General features: G+C 39.7%; 2 protein-coding genes across 10 annotated transcripts; one reads left to right on the top strand and one right to left on the bottom strand.

Annotated features, from left to right (window-relative positions):
- Window positions 1-4413: 4413 nt before the first annotated feature.
- On the bottom strand, window positions 4414-13927 carry PRPF38B (pre-mRNA processing factor 38B). 9 transcript variants are annotated; one of them, XM_023196231.2, is made up of 8 exons: window positions 13364-13927; window positions 12587-12639; window positions 10487-10555; window positions 10057-10208; window positions 9914-9974; window positions 8198-8268; window positions 7387-7610; window positions 4414-7061 (listed from the first exon to the last, which is right to left on the bottom strand). In XM_023196231.2, the coding sequence occupies exons 7-8, from the start codon at window positions 7575-7577 to the stop codon at window positions 6203-6205; spliced, it is 1050 nt and encodes a 349-aa protein (XP_023051999.1). In that variant the 5' UTR covers window positions 7578-7610; window positions 8198-8268; window positions 9914-9974; window positions 10057-10208; window positions 10487-10555; window positions 12587-12639; window positions 13364-13927; the 3' UTR covers window positions 4414-6202. The 9 variants fall into 9 exon arrangements, with proteins under 9 accessions (XP_023051999.1, XP_023052000.1, XP_023051996.1 ...); XM_023196232.2 differs by having other exon boundaries at window positions 10477-10555; XM_023196228.2 differs by lacking the exon at window positions 12587-12639.
- Window positions 8168-15478, top strand: LOC111529333. The gene is made up of 3 exons (XM_023196221.2): window positions 8168-8255; window positions 13281-13393; window positions 13496-15478. Exons 1-3 carry the CDS (start codon window positions 8168-8170, stop codon window positions 13973-13975), a joined length of 681 nt encoding a protein of 226 aa, XP_023051989.2. The 3' UTR covers window positions 13976-15478.
- Window positions 15479-18642: the final 3164 nt, after the last annotated feature.

Here is an 18642-nt window from a genome sequence, read left to right on the forward strand (position 1 = left end):
AACAAACTTCTTGGGCTGAGCCCTTTATACTAAACTACTTCATCAGCTAGCCAAAGGAGGCAGCATCCATATGATTGGCATCATTTTTTAATACATTGTATCACTCAGCGTCCAGTCCAGAGACAGAAAACAGGCAGTAATTCCAAGAGGGAAAGTTTGAAACAAACAATTATTAACTAGTAATGGGGTTAACTACTAAAGGTAAAGAGAACTCTAAAAAAAATACAGTAATAGTGGATGTAGGGAGCAGCCACTACCTCTAGTGCTGAGGCAGAGGGCCCAAGAAAAGAACAAATTTGGGGGAAGTGGCCGGGCACAGTGGCTCACATCTGTAATCTCAGCACTTTGAGAGGCCAAGGAGGGAGGATTGCTTGAGGCCAGGAGTTCGAGACCAGCTTGGAAACACAGTAAGAACCCCGTCCTTATGAAGAAAAATAAAAATCAGCCAGTTGTAGGGGCACCCGCCCATAATCCTTCCTAACCACTCAGGAGGCTGAGGGTGGAGGATGGCTTGAGCCCTGGTTGAGTCTGCAGCGAGCTATGATTGCGCCACTGCACTCCAGCCTGGGTGACAGAGCAAGGCTCTAAAACAACAACAACCGAAAAAACAAAAAACAACAAACAAAAAATGAAAACATTGGGAGACGTTCCCTTGCAAGACTGAGATTCAGACCTTGTTGGCGAGGGTGCAGTTGTGAAGCTGAAGGTTGGAGTTGGAGAGCAGACGTGTCAACAAAAGTAGCTAGGAGGCCACCCACTGGGATGCCACTGAGACTTACTAGGAAATCTGTGAGGTCCTGCTGAAATTCCTGGGCAGCTGCCTGCTGGAGCACTAGCAAACTTGCTGGGAAGCTGGCAGGGGGACTTGTGGACGGGGAAACTCCCACTTCTCTCGATGAGATGCTACTGAAATTTGCTGGGGGATATGTATTGCTGGGTGCTCTACATGCCAGTGGCCCCTACACAATGGAGAAGCAAAAAGAGAAAAGAAAGCACACCTCTCTGCCGCAGCTCCCTGCAGCATGCTCCACTGACAAGCTTAACATTATGCCGGCTGGCAACAGCAAAACGTTTAAAAGGCCTAGCTCCAGAATCACGAAGCAGGGAAATGAAAGGTGAATGTGGAGCTAGAAAATGTATAGATAACTGGCACATCCAAAAATCACTGGCTGTCCCTGCACAAGTTTCGGCGTAACTCATGGAACACTTCATTCAGGACATGTTCACTGAACCAGTACCTGGATTGGCTGGATGAGTGTTGCATTTAAGACATTCCCTCTATTGGTATAGTCGAATATCCAGGACACTGACTTCAAAATTTCTAAATAAGAGGGAAGGAGAAGACAAGAGGTCTTCCCTTGCATTTGCTCAGCAAGCACTGCTTGTTTTCACTTACATTATATGTTTATTTTGGATGTCAGGGATTTACAGCTGATGGGATTTGTTGGAAGGCGGGGGCAGGGATGTGTGTGACTAATTGCACTGACTCAACAAATAGAGAAATAATTCAGCTTCAGAACGGCCAGAACAAGAATCAGCCAAGGAAAACCAACTGAAGATTGATGGACTTTAAGTATCTGCAGATCAGGGAAGCTTATGTGACGATTTCTTTGCAATTAAGTAGTTCCTTTTCCAATCCTTGTGGCAAAAACTCAGGGCTTACATGAAATACTGTTAAGGTCAGTTCTCTGTTTATACAATAGGCTGAAAAGGCACCCCTCACCCCCTAACACACACACCTGGATACATATCTGTGCAACACATTGTGGATCATGATTATGTAAACAGAAATCTTTGAATATCAATGCTCTGAGAAATCAAATAACGAATTTTTAGTCAGCCATGATGCTAACATTTTCCAGTTGTGTTCTTACTGTCATGCAGTTTCCCACAATAACAAATGTTGATAGACAATGGTCCCAATAAATGCCATTTCAGAGGTATTTGCAAAGTGCTGTGGGACTTTATAGGATGGAATGACGGAGAGGGAATTTCACAGTGACACTACCAAGAAGTGTTTCCTGCCACATGAAATCATCTCTACTTTGAGGTCCTATAATTTAGTCATTCAAGGCTGATTTCAGTATTTACATAATAGAATCAAACTAGGGCCAGAATCAACACCCATCAGTTGGCCAATATCACCTGAGAACTGGTCAACTAGTTAGTGTTTAAGGTTGCACGCTGGCATCAGTTGAAAGATGTATGAACTGCCAGTGGTGGGACCTCATCTCTACTAACCAAAAGCTTTATATTCATAAAGGACAACTTTTAGGGAAGAGATTACCATTGCCATTTTTTCTCCCTCTGCACCTTTAAGTGAAAAAACAAAATAGGTACTGCCTTTGGAAGTAACTGCCTAAGTACTCTTAGGAACTTAAATTTCTGGTTTATTATGCTATTAATTTCCAAATACTGTACATCTAAGCATAGCTTAAAAAAAAATCGGTTAATGAGCAGAACCAAAGTCCTAGGGCAGTTCGTGAGTTCCTTTGAAATTACACACAAATTTTAGGGTACTTTTTTTTTTTGAGACAGTCTCCGTCACCCAGGCTGGAGTGCAGTGGTGAGATCTTGGCTCACTGCAAACTCTGCCTCCCAGGTTCTAAGCGATTCTCCTGCCTCAGCCTCTGGAGTAGCTGGGATTACAGGCATGCACCACCACGCCCGGCATATTTTGTTTTTATTTTTTGAGATGGAGTCTTGCTCTGTCGCCCAGGCTGGAGTGCAGTGGCTTGATCTCAGCTCACTGCAACCTCTGCCTCCTGGGTTCAAGCGACTCTACCTCAGCTTCCCAAGTAGCTGGGACTACAGGTGTACGCCGCCACACCCGGCTTTTTGTATTTTTAGTAGAGACAGGGTTTCACCGTGTTAGCCAGGTTGGTCTCGAACTCCTGACCTCGTGATCAGCCCGCCTTGGCCTCCCAAAGTGCTGGGATTACAGGTATGAGCCACTGCACCTGGCCCACATTTTGCTTTTTTTAGTAGAGATGGGGTTTCACCATGTTGGCAAGGCTGGTCTCAAACTCCTGATCTCAGGTATCTACTGGCCTCAGTCTCCCAAAGTGCTGGGATTATAGGCATGAGCCACCGCACTTTGCGGGGTACTTTTTTTTAGACAGGATTGTAGCTTTCATCAGATTCCTAAAAATTGGGTCCAGAACTCAAAAGTTAAGAACCATTGCCTTAGAGGAACTGAGAAACTAAACCAGAATAAGAGATAAACAGGGCAACATCAAAATGAACATTTTATATTAAAAGTTTGATTGATGACATACTAGCCCATGTATAGAATTTAATTGCAAACATTAAAAATAGGCAAAGATATTAATACATGGAAAGGTGAAATCATTTCAGTGAGTTCAAAACTGAAGGATGCTAATTGTATTAAGCTGTATTAAAATTTTTAAAAATTATACTTTAAGTTCTGTGCATAAATTATACTTTACGATACATGTGCAGAACATGCAGGTTACCTAGGTATATGTGTGCCATGGTGGTTTGCTGCACCCATCAACCCGTCACTTACATTAGGTATTTTTCCTAATGCTATCCCTCCCACCTCCGACAGGCCCCAGTGTGTGATGTTCCTCTTGTGTCCCAATGTTCTCGTTTCAAGAAATGTGAGATGTCTTTCATAGCCACTTGTTTTCCCAGTTTCTTAGGAAGTCACTCTCCAAATAAATCATGCATATATATAGCAATAACTAGCACAATTTACATGTTCTCACACCTACCATAATTTTCCTCAAAAGCAAACATATTTACAAATCATAAGGGCTGGGCGTGGTGGCTCACACCTGTAATTACAGCGCTTTGGGAGGCTGAGGTGGGTGGATCACTTGAGGCCAGGAGTTCAGGACTAGCCTCGGCAACATGGTGAAATCCCATTCCTACCAAAAATACAAAAAATTAGCTGGGTCTGGTGGCATGCACCTGTGGTCCCAGCTACTCAGGAGGTCAAGGTCGGAGGATCACTTGAACCAGGGAATGGAGGTTGCAGTGAGCAGAGACTGCATCACTACACTCCAGTTTGGGTGACAGAGCCAGGCCCATCTCAAAAAAACAAAAACAAAAACAAAAACAAACAAAAACAAAAAAACCACAAGAAAACAAATATAGTGACTATCATCAAACTATCAAGGTGATAGTTCACCTCCATTTGAAATAATTTAAATTTTCCACATTTTACCTAAAATACAGTCAAATAAACATTTCACATGGAACCATATCCAAAGCAGTAGCACCCTAATTTAGGTATGTTAAAAACGGATTTTCAACACAAGACAAATCTAGTGGCTCTCATATTATACAATAGATTTTTCTAACTTCTGGGTGTCTATAGTACTAATTCACTTGATGCTCAATTTAAAACACAATGGAATTTTCTTTAAAAAGAAAAAAGCGTATCACTTTTGGATGAATTCATTTAATGAGATTTTTCTAAAATGGAGTGGTACAAATGTTAAGCCCACATATGAAGGACTCTTGCAAGTGTACTCATTTGCTCCATTTAACACTTTTGCAAGGTGGCTTCTGAGTGAGCATTAGTTGGCCAGTATAACCAGTGAGATAAAACAAACGTGAATGTGCGTGCCAGGTTCACTACACTGTCACAACACTCAGTTTTAGCCCTGGCACTGACAACATTACTTTGGGCCTCTATTTTCTTTTCTAAAAAGAACTGGGTGAATTATCTTAAAGAATTTCCTTCAAGTCCAAATTTTAAAAAATGCTAACATATTGTCCAAGTAAAAGGTATCCCAATAAACATCTTTGACATGGAACAAATTAATCAAGTGACACATGTAACAACCACTGACAAACGGAACTGCCATTACCAAGAATTCTAATAAAGATTATTGATTACCACATGCCCAATCCCAGTCTCTGCATTTCTTTAAAATCCACTTGTCATCTGGGAACTAAGACATCCCTGTACACAAAGTGTGACTCTACTGACATTTCGTCAATTTACACAAAAAAAAAGTTTAAAAAAAAAAAATTAACAAATGGGGGAAAAGCCAAGACCCAGGATAAAGGATTTAATCCAGTATTTATTCCACACTCATGATGGTTCTCTGTAATCAGAATACAAGTCATAAGAACAATCTATCAAATTTGCTGATAGTCTTAAATAATGCAGCACAGCATTACTTTTAATACTCCTCTGTTCTAGATTAAGTTTAAAAACTCAAACAGCAATCTCCATTATCAATAAAAAAAGTTTGGAATTTTAAAAAAAGGACACTATATCAAGCTGTTTCATAATTTAAGGATTTTCCATTTATAAAAATGCTTTGGAAGCTTGAGGCTTGAATCTGTTTCTCTACTCATTTGCCCCACCCTCTCCCAATTACATGTTAGTATAGGGTTCTGCAAGAATGCTAGGCTTTAGACATTAATTTTTTTCTTTAATATAGTACTTTAAAATCTGAGAAAGAATTCAAGAAAAAAAGATTACATGTCATGTACTTTTTCAAATAAAAAAGGAAAACTAAGTGAATAAATTTTAGGCATACTAAGTGTCCCTTTGAGGTAGAATGCTAAAAGGACTTTTGATGAAATCACAGCCTAAAAACCTCTGCATCAGAAACTAACTTCTCATAAATTCTCTCTAAAGGTAACTGTGGAGAATATTAAGTGTAACATATTAACAAGAGCCTTCCAAGATAATATACAGTGGACAAGAATGTTAATCCTACAATGCTGCCTTCATGTATATTGGCAGCACGTATTTCTCCTATAACAGACATCCAAGTTCCATTCTCAAAGTCTTTAGCATTCTATTACGAAAAGCACAGCCATGCTAACTTCAGTACACAAACCATAATCCCACACCTACAAAACAAAAATAGATTAGTGGCAGTTTATTGCCTTATACAAATTTAACCAACATGGCAACCATGCCAAAGGAATTAAAACATTTTCAGGACATATGTACAGACTGTACATTTCAAAAACAAACAATAAAAATGCAAGAACAATCTGTGCATCATGTATCAAACTTAACAATTGGGTGAAAACACCAATGCAATAAATGGAATTACAAAGGCACTTCCCTACACAAAAGAGGAAATGAAAATGCAGCCTACAGGGAGAGCTTGAGGAGTGCGAACTACTGCACAATCTCAACTTGGGGGAAAAAAAGCAGATTTAATCATTTATAGGATTCAATGTGATCCACTTTTACAAAATATTTTCACACAGTCTCATCTTTGTTTTTATGCTGTTTTTCTTGGCTCTCTCGTTCTATACTTTGGCTCCTTCGACGATCATGTTTGTCTGACTGGTCCTTACTATCACTGTGATCTCGTTTGTGGGAACGTTCTTTGCTTCCACTACGCTTTCTAGATTTTTCTTTGCTGGGACTATGTTCCCGTTTTTTTGATTTTTCAACACTGTCAGTTCTTCCTTGACTACCACTTCGACTTCGTTTATTTGATTTTTCTTTACTTTCATTTTTATGCTTACTTGATTTCTCTTTGCTTCTACTTCTACTTCGTTTCCCTGCATTTCTACTTCGACTCCTACTTCTGTGTTTCCTCTCTCTGCTTCTGCTTCTACTGTGTTTTTTCTCTTTCTTGGAATCTTTTTTGTCATCTCTGTGCCGCCTATCATCTTTGTCTTCTTTATGTTTCTTTTCTTCTACCTCTCCCCTACTTCTCTGTTCCTTGGACCTTTCTCTTGATCGCTCTCTCTCTTTTTCTCGGTCATTTCCTCTTTCCTTATCATAGTCACGATCTCGTCTTCTACCTCTCTCATTTTCTTTCTCTCTTTCTCGATCCCTGTCCCTTCTATCCCCTTTCCTATCACGACTTCGACTGCGACTTCTATGCCTTTCCCTACTTCTGCTGCGTCTGCGTTCTAACCCCCGGTCCATACTTCGGGATCTTCGCCGTTCTTTCTCCCTTTCTTTGGCTTCACGCTCTAGTCGCTGGCGTTCTTTCTCTCTTTCTAATTCTCTGTCAAAACTAGAAGACCCATGGCCCTCCCGATGATGACTTCTACTTCTTGATCTTCTTGGGGACCTCCGTGGACTCAGAGATCTCCTTGGAGACCTAAGGAAGGCGGAGGGAGAAAGAAAATTTCAATGAATAAAACATGAAATTCTTTTCATAGTAATTTTCAACAGCATTATTTATTCAGGTCCTCATGTTTAAGTCCATGTCAAGAATCATTAAAGCAAAAAAGTTTATTGTTCTCATTTACAGATGCATAATGTTAGAGAAAAAGCCCTGAAAAGAAGAAAATAATCTTTGGGGGGTAAAAGTGACAAACTAATAAAATAAACAGTAAAATTCCTAACAACTTACTATTTCTCAGAACCATTAACTTTGTATAAAGCATATATAAAAAATAAGCATAATTCAAGAGTGACATTACCTTGAACGTCTGCGTTCAACATGTCTGTCTATTTCCTCAGCACCTTCCTTCCCATCTTTCTTGATTTTTCTAGGTCGGGTTTTAATCTGCTGATCAATATTCTTTTGAACTGGAACTGGAATTCTTGGAAACAAGGTAGAAAACCACTCCAGTTTTGTGAGAAAAGATCGTAGCATTTCTCCAATGGTCATTACACAGCCTCCACCAGCCTTCACATCTAGGTCCTACAGAAACACAAAAGATACCCTAGCCGTCAAAAAAAGTATTTCCATATATATATTAATACTATAAAAATATTACCATCTTGGGAATCTCAATACAAAAAAAAACTAACAGAAAAATTTTATTTTCGTATCCTAATCTGACAATGAATGAACAGAAATATTTGGGCTTAGTGTGTGCATGCAGGTGAGAACAAACCCTGCAGCCTCACGGGCATAAAGGGAACTGATCTCACTCAGTTAACAATATGAAAAAGCCCCTTTCATTTCTAAACTACGTGGAACGATTGACTTAAATTTACATTCCACATACCTACTATGTATTTATTTCTGTGGACATACTTGCACACATCAGATACCTTGCACCATAACCTAGCTACATATCATCTACTTTAGATAATTCCTGTCTAACGGTTATCTTTCAACAGCTCTAATATAAAATGAAGCCCTAATAAAACTGGAAGCAATAGCAAACCAACTGCCATGAAGCAGTGAGGTTTCTAATTTAGTTATGTAGAAAATAAATAAATGAACAAATAATTGGAAACGCATAATCCATGATGACCATTGTCTCTGAAAAGGGTCATTACCGCATGAAGGCCTTCTTGCTATGCCCTCTCACAGCTCAGGACATGTTAGTCAGCTATTGTCAGTCCCAAACCTATAGTGCAAGCACACAAGGAAAGTGAGATTTGTTATCTAAACAGGAAAACAAGAGCTAAAGGTAAAACTGCTTGCACTCACACACATTTAAGTGTTCAGATATACAGTATATCCAAATATAATCGCTGCAGATATCTAAGGAAGAAAACAATAAGTTAGCTTAAATAGAGGACCTCAGATTTGTAAACACAATAAAAAACATAAAATAGAGGCATCCAGAAACAAAACCAATACAACACCAATTATGAAGAGGAACATGCTTTTTTAAAGACAGAAGAGAGAAGTGCTTCAGTATGAAAAACTCATCTAAAGATAAAAAACCCTTAAAGATTGTGATTTAAAACGTTTTGCTTCTTCTGAGTTATTAAGTAACTCAGTTAACAGGCAAAAAAAAAAAAAAAAAAAAAAGTAGAGAAAAATAAAAATTCTCCATGTCTAAACGAGATCTTTTTTTTAAGGTGTGCATGTAATAACAAAACACAATAGATTTCCATTAGAACCATCCTTAAATTCAATAAATTCTTCGGATGGACTCTGTAAATAGGCTACTGACACACAGCACTCAAAGTCTTTATGAACCTTAAAACACAAAATAGCAGAGTGGGTAGACAAATGGACAATACAGCTCATCATTTCATTTTTGAAATGCTGGACTTCATCATGTAAGTAAATTAATGCATATATGACATTTTGTTTTGAGAAAGGGTCTTACTCTGTTACCCAGGCTGGAGTGCAGCGGCAATGATCTTGGCTCACTGAAAATTCCACCTGCTGGACTCAAGTGATCTTCCCACCCCTGCCTCCCAAGTAGCTGGGACTAATAAGATGGATACCTCTATGCTCCGCTAATTTTTAAACTTTTTTTTTTTTTTTTAGAGATGAGGTCTCACTATATTGCTCAGGCAGGTCTTAAACTCTCAAAGTGTTGGCATTACAAGTATGAGCCACCATGCCCAGCCAATGCATACACAATTTATTTTTTATTATTCTCCTCTAGCATATGCATGCCTATATGATTTAAATCTTAGTATTTCAGATTTAATTTCAAATTACAATTTTTAAAAATTCTTTTTTAAAGGTACATGTGGTGTACTAGGAGTCAGACAGCTGGAATTAAAATTTTGTCACCTTGAACAAGTCATCCAAACACTTAGCCTATTTATGTAACACCCAGTTCTTCAATTCAGCACTTCTATGCAAGTGGGAATACTGATATTTGGAAGAAGTTAGAGGGTGAAGAACTGAAATGTTCCAGAAGAAACAAAAGCTACAATTAGTATTCCATGTGCATGTATTTTATTATCACCTCGATCTTGAGCATGCCCCATCTTGAAAAATCACTATTAACTATACAATTCAGGATCAATGCAATACACAGAACATAATTAAGAAGAGAAAAATTTCCAATAATTACCAAACACATTTAAACAATTTTAAAACAAGAAAATAAAACTTCAGAAATTTACCCTGAAATATATAAAAGCCATCAGGTCTCAGTAAAAGGATATTAATTCCAAAAGTATCTGACTGAAATAAATTTAACTACAGGAAATTCTTGAAGACATTAAACCACCAATAAATAAAAGATAATAAAAATATGAGAGTAATCAGAAGAAAACAAATTATTACCCTTGTTGACATACCTCTTCATCATCAAGGAAGGATTCAAACCAGTCCCATAGATCTGTAGGGGGCTGTGTATATCTAGAATTACAAAAGACTATTATTAAACATACGTGAATTAAAATGAGATATTTCCTGGAAATGTACATAAATGCACGCTCACCTTATATACATAAATCCAAGAGCTCTAATATATGGAGAGTCTGTGTGTGTTATAAGACCCATCACTTGCTTTCGAGTTAACTTCAGGGTAAATAATTTGTATAACAGGCAAAACGCCGTAGAAACAATTCCTCCTGTTCCAACACCTCGAACCTTTAGGGGAAACAAGAGTTAAGAAAAAGTAGTAAAATAATTAACAGACTCTTAACACCAATTGATTAATCCTGTTAGGTATTAATAACAAGCCATAATCCAGAACTAAGAAAGGAGCATTAAAAAGTAACACTTTTCTAACCCTATTTCACTGAACACTTGAATTTAGATTAAAAAAATTGTCACTCAAGTATATAATTGACAGGCCTTTAGTTCTCTAAATATAAACTTAGTTATCAGAAACAGAAAAACTGAAAAATGCACGTACTTCTACTTACCCCTCCGCACATCCCTGTCTGGCCCGCTGTTTTCCTGCTTCCTTTCTCCCATGGTTCAACGTGCGTGACCTGAAAATAGAAAAGAGGAACACAACAAACATTCATACTTTGAATTTGTTTAAAAGCCTGATAAAAGTATACCCAAGTCCATAATAGAGCAGCTCTTCCAAAATTATTTTGGCATTAAGTATATGTTTACTGACATTAAGTGTGTAAATCATTTTTGGAAACACTGCTTAGACATTTAAACAACACCCAAAAGCTACTACGGTTTAACAAAACCTTAATAGCTTTGCAGAGGAGAAATCCCACTAAACTAGCTTTATAAAGAGCTGATATCTGTATCTGGGAGTCAGAAAATTTCTACAGTCTCACTTAGTTGCAAAAACTATTTGGTAATATTTTAACTTATGAGTTGCTTTTAAAACATTTTCCTTTAAAAATGGATTTAAGTCTCCAATTTAAAGCAAAAAGTATTAATGAAGTATAAGCATTAATTTGAAATACTTGAAAATACCTTTAATAGTTCAATTTTATTGTAATTTAAAATCTACATTATAAAATTAAGCAAAATTACTGGAAAATCTCTAAAACAGTAACGGGTTACTTGTGATGCAAAATTATGGAACTTTTTATTTGTACATTTTTTCCACCAGGGTCAGGTTTATTCCTGATTAAAGATAAAATTACAAAGGTCACACTTACAGAGATCATTGTTGTAATTAAGCTTCAGCCTAATTATGTGTGAACCAATCCAATTATTCCCCAGAATATAAGTTGTGTCAAAAACTGAGTGTGAATAGTCACAGGCATATACTATCATCAAAGATGATACAATATCATATTTGCTAAGAGGAACATCTTACAAAAACCATTCCTTATCTAAAAATAGCAACAACAACAACAAAAGAATATTAGCTCTAAAATAGAATCCAAAAAGGCCTTTTGGGAAGACCCATCTTTGTTTTTTTAAAAATACACACAAAAAATCCTGTTTTTTCACTACGTATTTCTAAAATTCTATTTCCACCCGCACATGGTAAATTTTGTAGTCCTGAACAATGGCTTCAGATAGAAAAGCATGCATTTAAGTTTAAGCACTACACTATTTCGCAGTGCTTTAACGTTTCCTTTCCTCCCCACAGATTGCTAAGTAAAAGATGTTTCAATTCCTTAAAAGCTAGCCCAAGTCAGGGCTGGATGCATACAAAATAAAATTACAAGGTTGGAAACTTACATATTTCAGTGAGTATTTGATCTGAACGTCTTAAGTCCTGATAATATTTGTAAAAAGCTGGGTCTATTAGTTTTTTAACGGAATTTAAAAACAATTCCTGGTAGAATCTTGTTTCAAAACACATTTGAAACTTAAAAACAAGACTTTCCTCTATTACATTAACATTTTGCCTATGTTAGAAAACAGAACCTGCCGCAAAAAGAGCAGGAACCCAATTTTCAACTGTTTAAAGTTTACTGCATAAATAAAGCTAAGGATTAAATGTTATTCACCATACTGTATCCATGCTAAAAAGGTCTTACCTTTTAAAAGCTAAAAAAACTAATTCATAGAATTACAATCAGTCCTACTCTCGTAAGAGGATTCCAAATTTATCTGTGTACTTTATCAACCCAAAGTTGAACTGTATTCCTCAAGATATGTTTTCTATAAAAAGCAACTAATCTCTCAAAATCCTTCAATAACCTAATTACTCAACTGGGGGAAAAGGTGGGCAAAACGAATGAAAATGTCCTTTTGTTACCATCTCTACACATACGTTCAAATGACAGAAAACACTTTGTGTAGTCTGTCAAGGTTTTAAAAGTTAATATAGACAAAAATGGATTGTATATTAGATGCTCCGGATAAAATATTTAAAGGCCACTAAGGCTATTATTAATATTATTTAAAATAGAAATTAACCTTTGGAGGCCTGGAAGGTATTTTTTACACTACCTAATTTGCAGGGAAGTGGAAAAAGCCTACCTAATTGGTAAAGGACCAAAAGCAATGGCCAAAAAAAAACAAAAAAAATCTAATTAGCCGTTCATTTAACCAGGGAAATGCATTTATGGCGATTGAGCATGATTAATAGTGCATACCTCTACCTGCGACCCTGGGCTGCTCCGAGCCTCGCTGCAAGACTGAGTCAATCCTGCTAACGAAACAAGAACTGAGACAAGAGTGCAGTGAGGAGGCGCCAGGTGAGCTCCCCAGCACAGCCAAGCCAGCACCGACCCTGCCGCAGAAGCCCAGGGCCCAGATAATTCTAAATTAGCCCAATGCACAGGTGGCTGAGACCTCTTACTCCTGACTTCCTGCTGGGAAAATTTCCAGGCCTTCTGTACACCTCTTGAAATGGCACCTCTCCACCCTCATCCCCCCAACCCCACCCGACACACACGCACTGACCATTTCCCTGTCTGGATCGGATAGTGAGTACCAACAACATGAGGCCAATACTGAAGTCATTACACGCCCTGGCCAGGGGTGAGCGGGAGAAGCACCAACAAGTTGGCGCTCAGTAGATCCACGTCAAAAGGAATAATTTTAAAGCTGTAAACTGGAAAGGCTTCTGTTACTCTTTCCTCCTCTCCCCAATCCCTCTTGCCCAACTCCCCCCAAGGGTGGGCAGAAGGTTGGGGGCGGAGAGAGATCAATAGTGGCGGGCTCTCCCGGCTCTAAAAATCTAAAATGGAAACGAGAGGGCGGCCCCAGTCCGACCCCTCCCAGAGAAGGCTACAGGCCGTAGCTCCCCCTCCGCCGAACCACCTTCCCCCACCCACAAATCTTCAGATGTCGGGGGCCGCCTTCGCCCGTTTCCTCCATACCCCCTCTTCCGAACTTACCCCCAAAGCCAAGGCCTACACGCTTCGTACCTTAAAGTAGATCTCGTCCACCACCTCGTGGTAGGTCTTGAGCTCGTAGAGCTGTACTTTGAAGTAAGGCGACGACAGGATGTTGGTCAGGATCATGGGGTTGAGGTTCATGGTCTTCTCGTTGCCCCATAGCGGGAGCACATTGCCCTGCTTGCCCGAGACCGCCGGCTTGGTAGCGCCGCCGCCGCCGCACTGCTGCTGTTGCTGAGCCGCAGCAGCGGCCGCCTGGTGCTGCGGCTGCGAGTTGCCTGTCAGCGCGGGGCTGTTGTTAGCCATGTTGCGGCGGAAGGAAGGAGGGAGGGAAGGAAGGAGGGGGGGGAGGGGGCCAAGCTCGATCTCGCTCTTCGGGACAACGGTCTGGGACCCTACTCCATGGAACGTCGTCGGGAGAAGGGGCCGCCTTGCTGTGCCCCAGCCGAGCAAGAGAGGGCACCCAGGGCGCCGACAAAAGGACCCAGGGCGGAGAGCAGACAGCGAAACCCAGTCCGCAAGAACTCCACAGAGAAGGCGAGCCGGCGGCAAGGGAGCTCGATCTCTTCCGCCAACTGCCCCTGGGAACAAGATGGCGGACCCGGCGGATCTGACGCCACGCACCCCAGCGTTCCAAGCTGAACTGCCGGCCAATCAGAGACGCCCAGGTGGGCTGGAGCGTCCTCCTCCTAGTTCCCCGCGTTCTCTGCACCCTGAAGTCGCTGCAGTGACCTCCCTAGCTGACTCTTAAGGGATTTCCCCTGAGAATTTGGGGGCCGGGGGAGGGGGTGGTAGGCTTTATCCGTTGTTGTTGTATTTTGACTGGGGGCTTGATTTCTTTTGTCGAGAGCTGAACCAGAAAGGGTTCGCATGGCTGCGATGTGCTTGCTAATATCGTGACTCTTGACTCCTGCAGAGTATCCGAGAGGGTCTCCTGGCGTCTGTTTTAAGATTCTCTGGAAGGGACAATGGTCAGGGACCCCACTCCTTCGGGAGATTCTGATCAAAGGTCAAGTCCTTCGCCAGCCTCTAGTGTCCAGCCAGAGGTCTTAAATTTATTGAACCGTAAGATTGAGATAACATCTGCCTGGGCTGTTGAGAGCACTGAAAAAGCTAATAAACTTGTAGCGCCTAGTAGACTGTTCCAGGCATCAGGTAGGCGCCTTTTCTTTTCTCCCTGCTCCAGATCTTTCGATTCTAGGAATGTGTTCGGAGTGGTAAACATTGGGCGAGATACTGTGAAATGGGAATGGGGGTGTGAATGTGTGGGGAGTTTGAATTTGCAATCTTAACTTCAGTGGCGCATACACAGAGGAGAGGAAAAGAATGAGATGGAAACTTTGGGGAAAATCCCATCTGGATGAATAAACCAGGAGGAGAGAGAGAAGACAAGCAGAAAAGTAGGTAAACCAAGAGACAGTTGTATGACAGAATACAAGGAAACAGAAAAAAATAAGTAATGAATTGAGTGATTGATTAATGTTTAGAGCTGTACAGTACAAAAGTGGTTTTCTGTCCGGTTCCTTTGTTTTAGGTTGCAAGAGAACTAGAACCCTAAGAGGAGAAGCAGTTTTCACCTTAGTAGCAAATTCTGTTTTTCTCTATAGTGGTTTTTATTAACTTCCAAAGGAAAACTGAAGATCCTAACCCCTGTGTCATGAGTTATCACGTTAAAAGTCCGTAGAAAAAAATTTTTTTGAACCCAGTTCTTTTTGTGTATATATTTTTTGCTTTGATAATAATAGTTTATTGAGTTTATCGAGTGACACATTGCCAAATCGTATGGCCTATTTTTAATTCCTCAGATACATGATCTTTCTGTATAGTCTTAAACAGTCTGTACCCCTAGTCACTTTGGATGAAAAGCTTGGTAGAGAGGTTTGAGTTTGATATCTACGTGTCAGTGGCATCAAACTCAGGGAGCCAGGTATTATGATAAAGTGCTTAACGTATTCAATGAATCCCTACAACAGGCTGAAGATGTTATTTTTATCACCATTTTAAAAAATGTTTATTCACTTGTAAATTGAAGACCTCTACGCTGCACATATATAAAGCTGTAAGTTTGGTTTGATCAGTTTTGACATATATGTATACCCATTAAACCATTACTACAATAAAAATAATCTTCCGTCATTCCCAAAAGTTTTCTTGTGCCCTTTGTAATCCATCTCTCTTTCCAACTTCATACTGAAGCAACCACTTTCTGTCAAGAGAGACTATTTTGCATTTTCTTGAATCTTAAATGAAATCATACACAGTGTTCTCTTTTTTTGCCTCCTTATTGCATGTATCAGCAGGTTGTGTTTTTTTTAAATTACTGATTAGTATTCCATTGTATGGATTTATCACAATTTTATTTATCTAATCATTGATGGGCACAGCATTTTTATTTGTAATAGCCCCGAATTAGAAGCAACACAAATTGTTAAAAATGCTGTGAACATTTGTGACTAGATAGTGTGGACTTTTTGTTTTGCTTTTTTTTTGAGACAGAGTCCCAGTCTGTTGCCCAGGCTGGAGTGCCCTCTTTCAGCAGGAAGTAGCCAGACAGACTTGACACCCCTCTTCACTATGCTATTTTATCTTTCTTGAGACCATGATATGCAGCAGGCAGACATGAGCATGGGGGAATATAAACGGTCGAAGATACTTGTCAGGGGAAAATGAGCAGAGCAAAATCACCTGGTGACCATCCAGCAGGCCCTGGAGACAAAAACTTCTTATCTGAGGATTTCAAAAGTGATTAGACTTCCCTATTATCTAACACAGGCATCTGGTTCCAGTTTTTTTCCCCCAAAATTTATAAGTAACTAGAATTTCTATACATCCCTCTTGAATGCATGCGTATCAAAACTCATTGTGTGACCCTTGCTGACATTAAGGCACCAGAATGTCTACAAATGTAATATTTATCATGACCTACATGGCTAATATGGTCCAAATTGCTTGTAAGCTCCTACTTTAAGGTCCATAAGTATCCCTAAGGAAAAATTCACCATGGCACACTAGGGCCTCTCTTGCTGAGGCACCCCACTGTACTCTTCTGCAGCATTCTATTTAATAGAAGTTTCTGTTTTAAACCTATACTGTTGTCTGTAAATTCTTACCAACCCATGAGTTGACCACTTTCTGATGCTGGGGCTCTGACACCTCACCCCGTGTCATGCCTATGGCATGAAGTAGGGTTGATGTTCATTTTTTTCCCCCAACAGGTACTGAGTTCATCCAGCACAATTTGTTGAAAAGACTTTCCTTTCACTTTGAAATTGCTTTAACACTTTGTCAAAAATCAATCAACCCTGCCATGTGTGGGTCTACTTCTGGACTGCGTTCCATTGATCTTGGTGTTTATCTTTTCACTGATACCAAACTATCTTAACTACTATTGCTTACAGTAAGTTTTGGAATCAGGTAGAGTACAAGTATCCCAACCTGATTCTTCCTTTTAAAAGTCACTTTGGTTACTCTAGTTCCTTTATATTTCCATCAATTAAAAAAAAAAGCCTGGCATATTGATATGTATTGGTGCTCAGTGAACATGTATCATTCTCGAATAAATCATAAAAAGATTAAAATGGATTGCCATGTGTAACTAAATTAACAGAAACTGAATATGTGATTGTTCAGAACCACAAATCTAGAGTAATATAAGAAGCCATTGACTAACCCGAGAACTAAAAATCTGAACTAGTACCCGAGAACTAAAAATCTGAAGCGATTGGTGGTTTGTGCTAAAGAGTCAAGGGTGTTGGACAAAGCTACTCATCTCCTTGGTTATTATTTCAAAACACTGAATCAGACGAGTTATGAATTGAGATTTAAGAATTACCAGGAGTTAACTAGGTGAATAAAGGGGAACAGATATTCTAGGTAGGGCAAACCTGTGCAAAGGCTCTGAGTCACGAAAGAACAGATGGTGTGTTTGGAATGGGTTGTCACTATTAAGGCACTCAGCTATTTTTTCAGGGGCAAATTAAAAAACAGTGGTGGCTTGGCATGGTGGCTCATGCCTGTAATCCCAGCACTTTGGGAGGCCAAGGCCGGTGGATCACTTGAGGTCAGGAGTTTGAGACCAGCCTCGCCAACATGGCGAAACCCCTTTGCTACCAAAAAAAAAAAAAAAAAAAAAAACCAAAATTAGCTGGGTGTCATGGCTCATGTCTGTAATCCCAGCTTCTTGGGAGGCTGAGGCACGAGAATTGCTTGAATCCGGAAGGCAGAGGTTGCAGTGAGCCGAGATCGTGCCACTGCACTCCAGCCTGGGCAACCGAGTGAGACTCTATCTCAAAAAAAAAAAAAAAAATAATAAATAGTGGTTCATACTAATGAATAATGGCTGAATAGTGGGGCTGAATATCTGCTTGTCATCTCTGGCCATGAGAGGAAGGGTCTATGCCTTTCATCTAATAATTCCAGGCCCCAGTCACACAGTGATTGACATATAGTAGATACTAAGTAAATATTTACTTATTGAGAGAACAAATAAATGAATGAATTATTGGTTCTACTTGGCTGGAGAGTAAGACTGATCCAAAGCCTTTAATGAATGTGAGAAGAGTCCAGGAAGTCAGTTGAAGCCATGTCAGGGGAAAGAATATATATGTCTCAAAGATGCAGCAGTTTTATTCAAGGGGGGAGTATTATAATGTAAGATAACATAAGAATGAACCTGAATTATTTAAATTGTGGCCATTTGATTATGGCATGGGGTTATATATTTTAGAAAACTTTACGTGAAAATTATTGAAGTTATCTAAATTCACCTTGAAAATGTTATAGTAGTCTTATATTTAAAAATCTAACCGTTAACTTTAATTCCCATGAAGAATCTAAATTCTGATACAATGTTTGCCAGGGACATTTTTGTGTGGTTGCCAACTCTGTAGCATGGCCAGGGTTACAGATGGAAGTGATCTGCTCAGCAGATGGGTCATAAATTTGTTGATACTGGATTCAGTTTAAGCTGCTGCTAACAAATAAGAAATATCCAGAGGTTATATCTCAACCATTTGGAAAATTACACAAGGGGGGATAACTGTCATATCTTTTTTTTGAGATGGAGTCTTACTCTCTGTTACCCAGGCTGGAGAGCAGTGGTGCAATCTCGGCTCACTGCAACCTCCACTTCCTGGGTCAAGTGTTTCTCCTGCCTCAGCCTCCCGAGTAGCTGGGACCACAGGCCCCTGCCACCAGCCCTGGCTAGTTTTTGTATTTATAGTAGAGATGGGGTTTTGCTATGTTGGCCAGGCTAGTCTTGAACTTCTGGCCTCAAGTGATCCTCCTGCATCAGCCTCCCAAAGTGCTGG

This window comes from Piliocolobus tephrosceles, chromosome 1 (assembly GCF_002776525.5).
Source record: "Piliocolobus tephrosceles isolate RC106 chromosome 1, ASM277652v3, whole genome shotgun sequence".
Lineage (NCBI taxonomy): Eukaryota > Metazoa > Chordata > Mammalia > Primates > Cercopithecidae > Piliocolobus > Piliocolobus tephrosceles.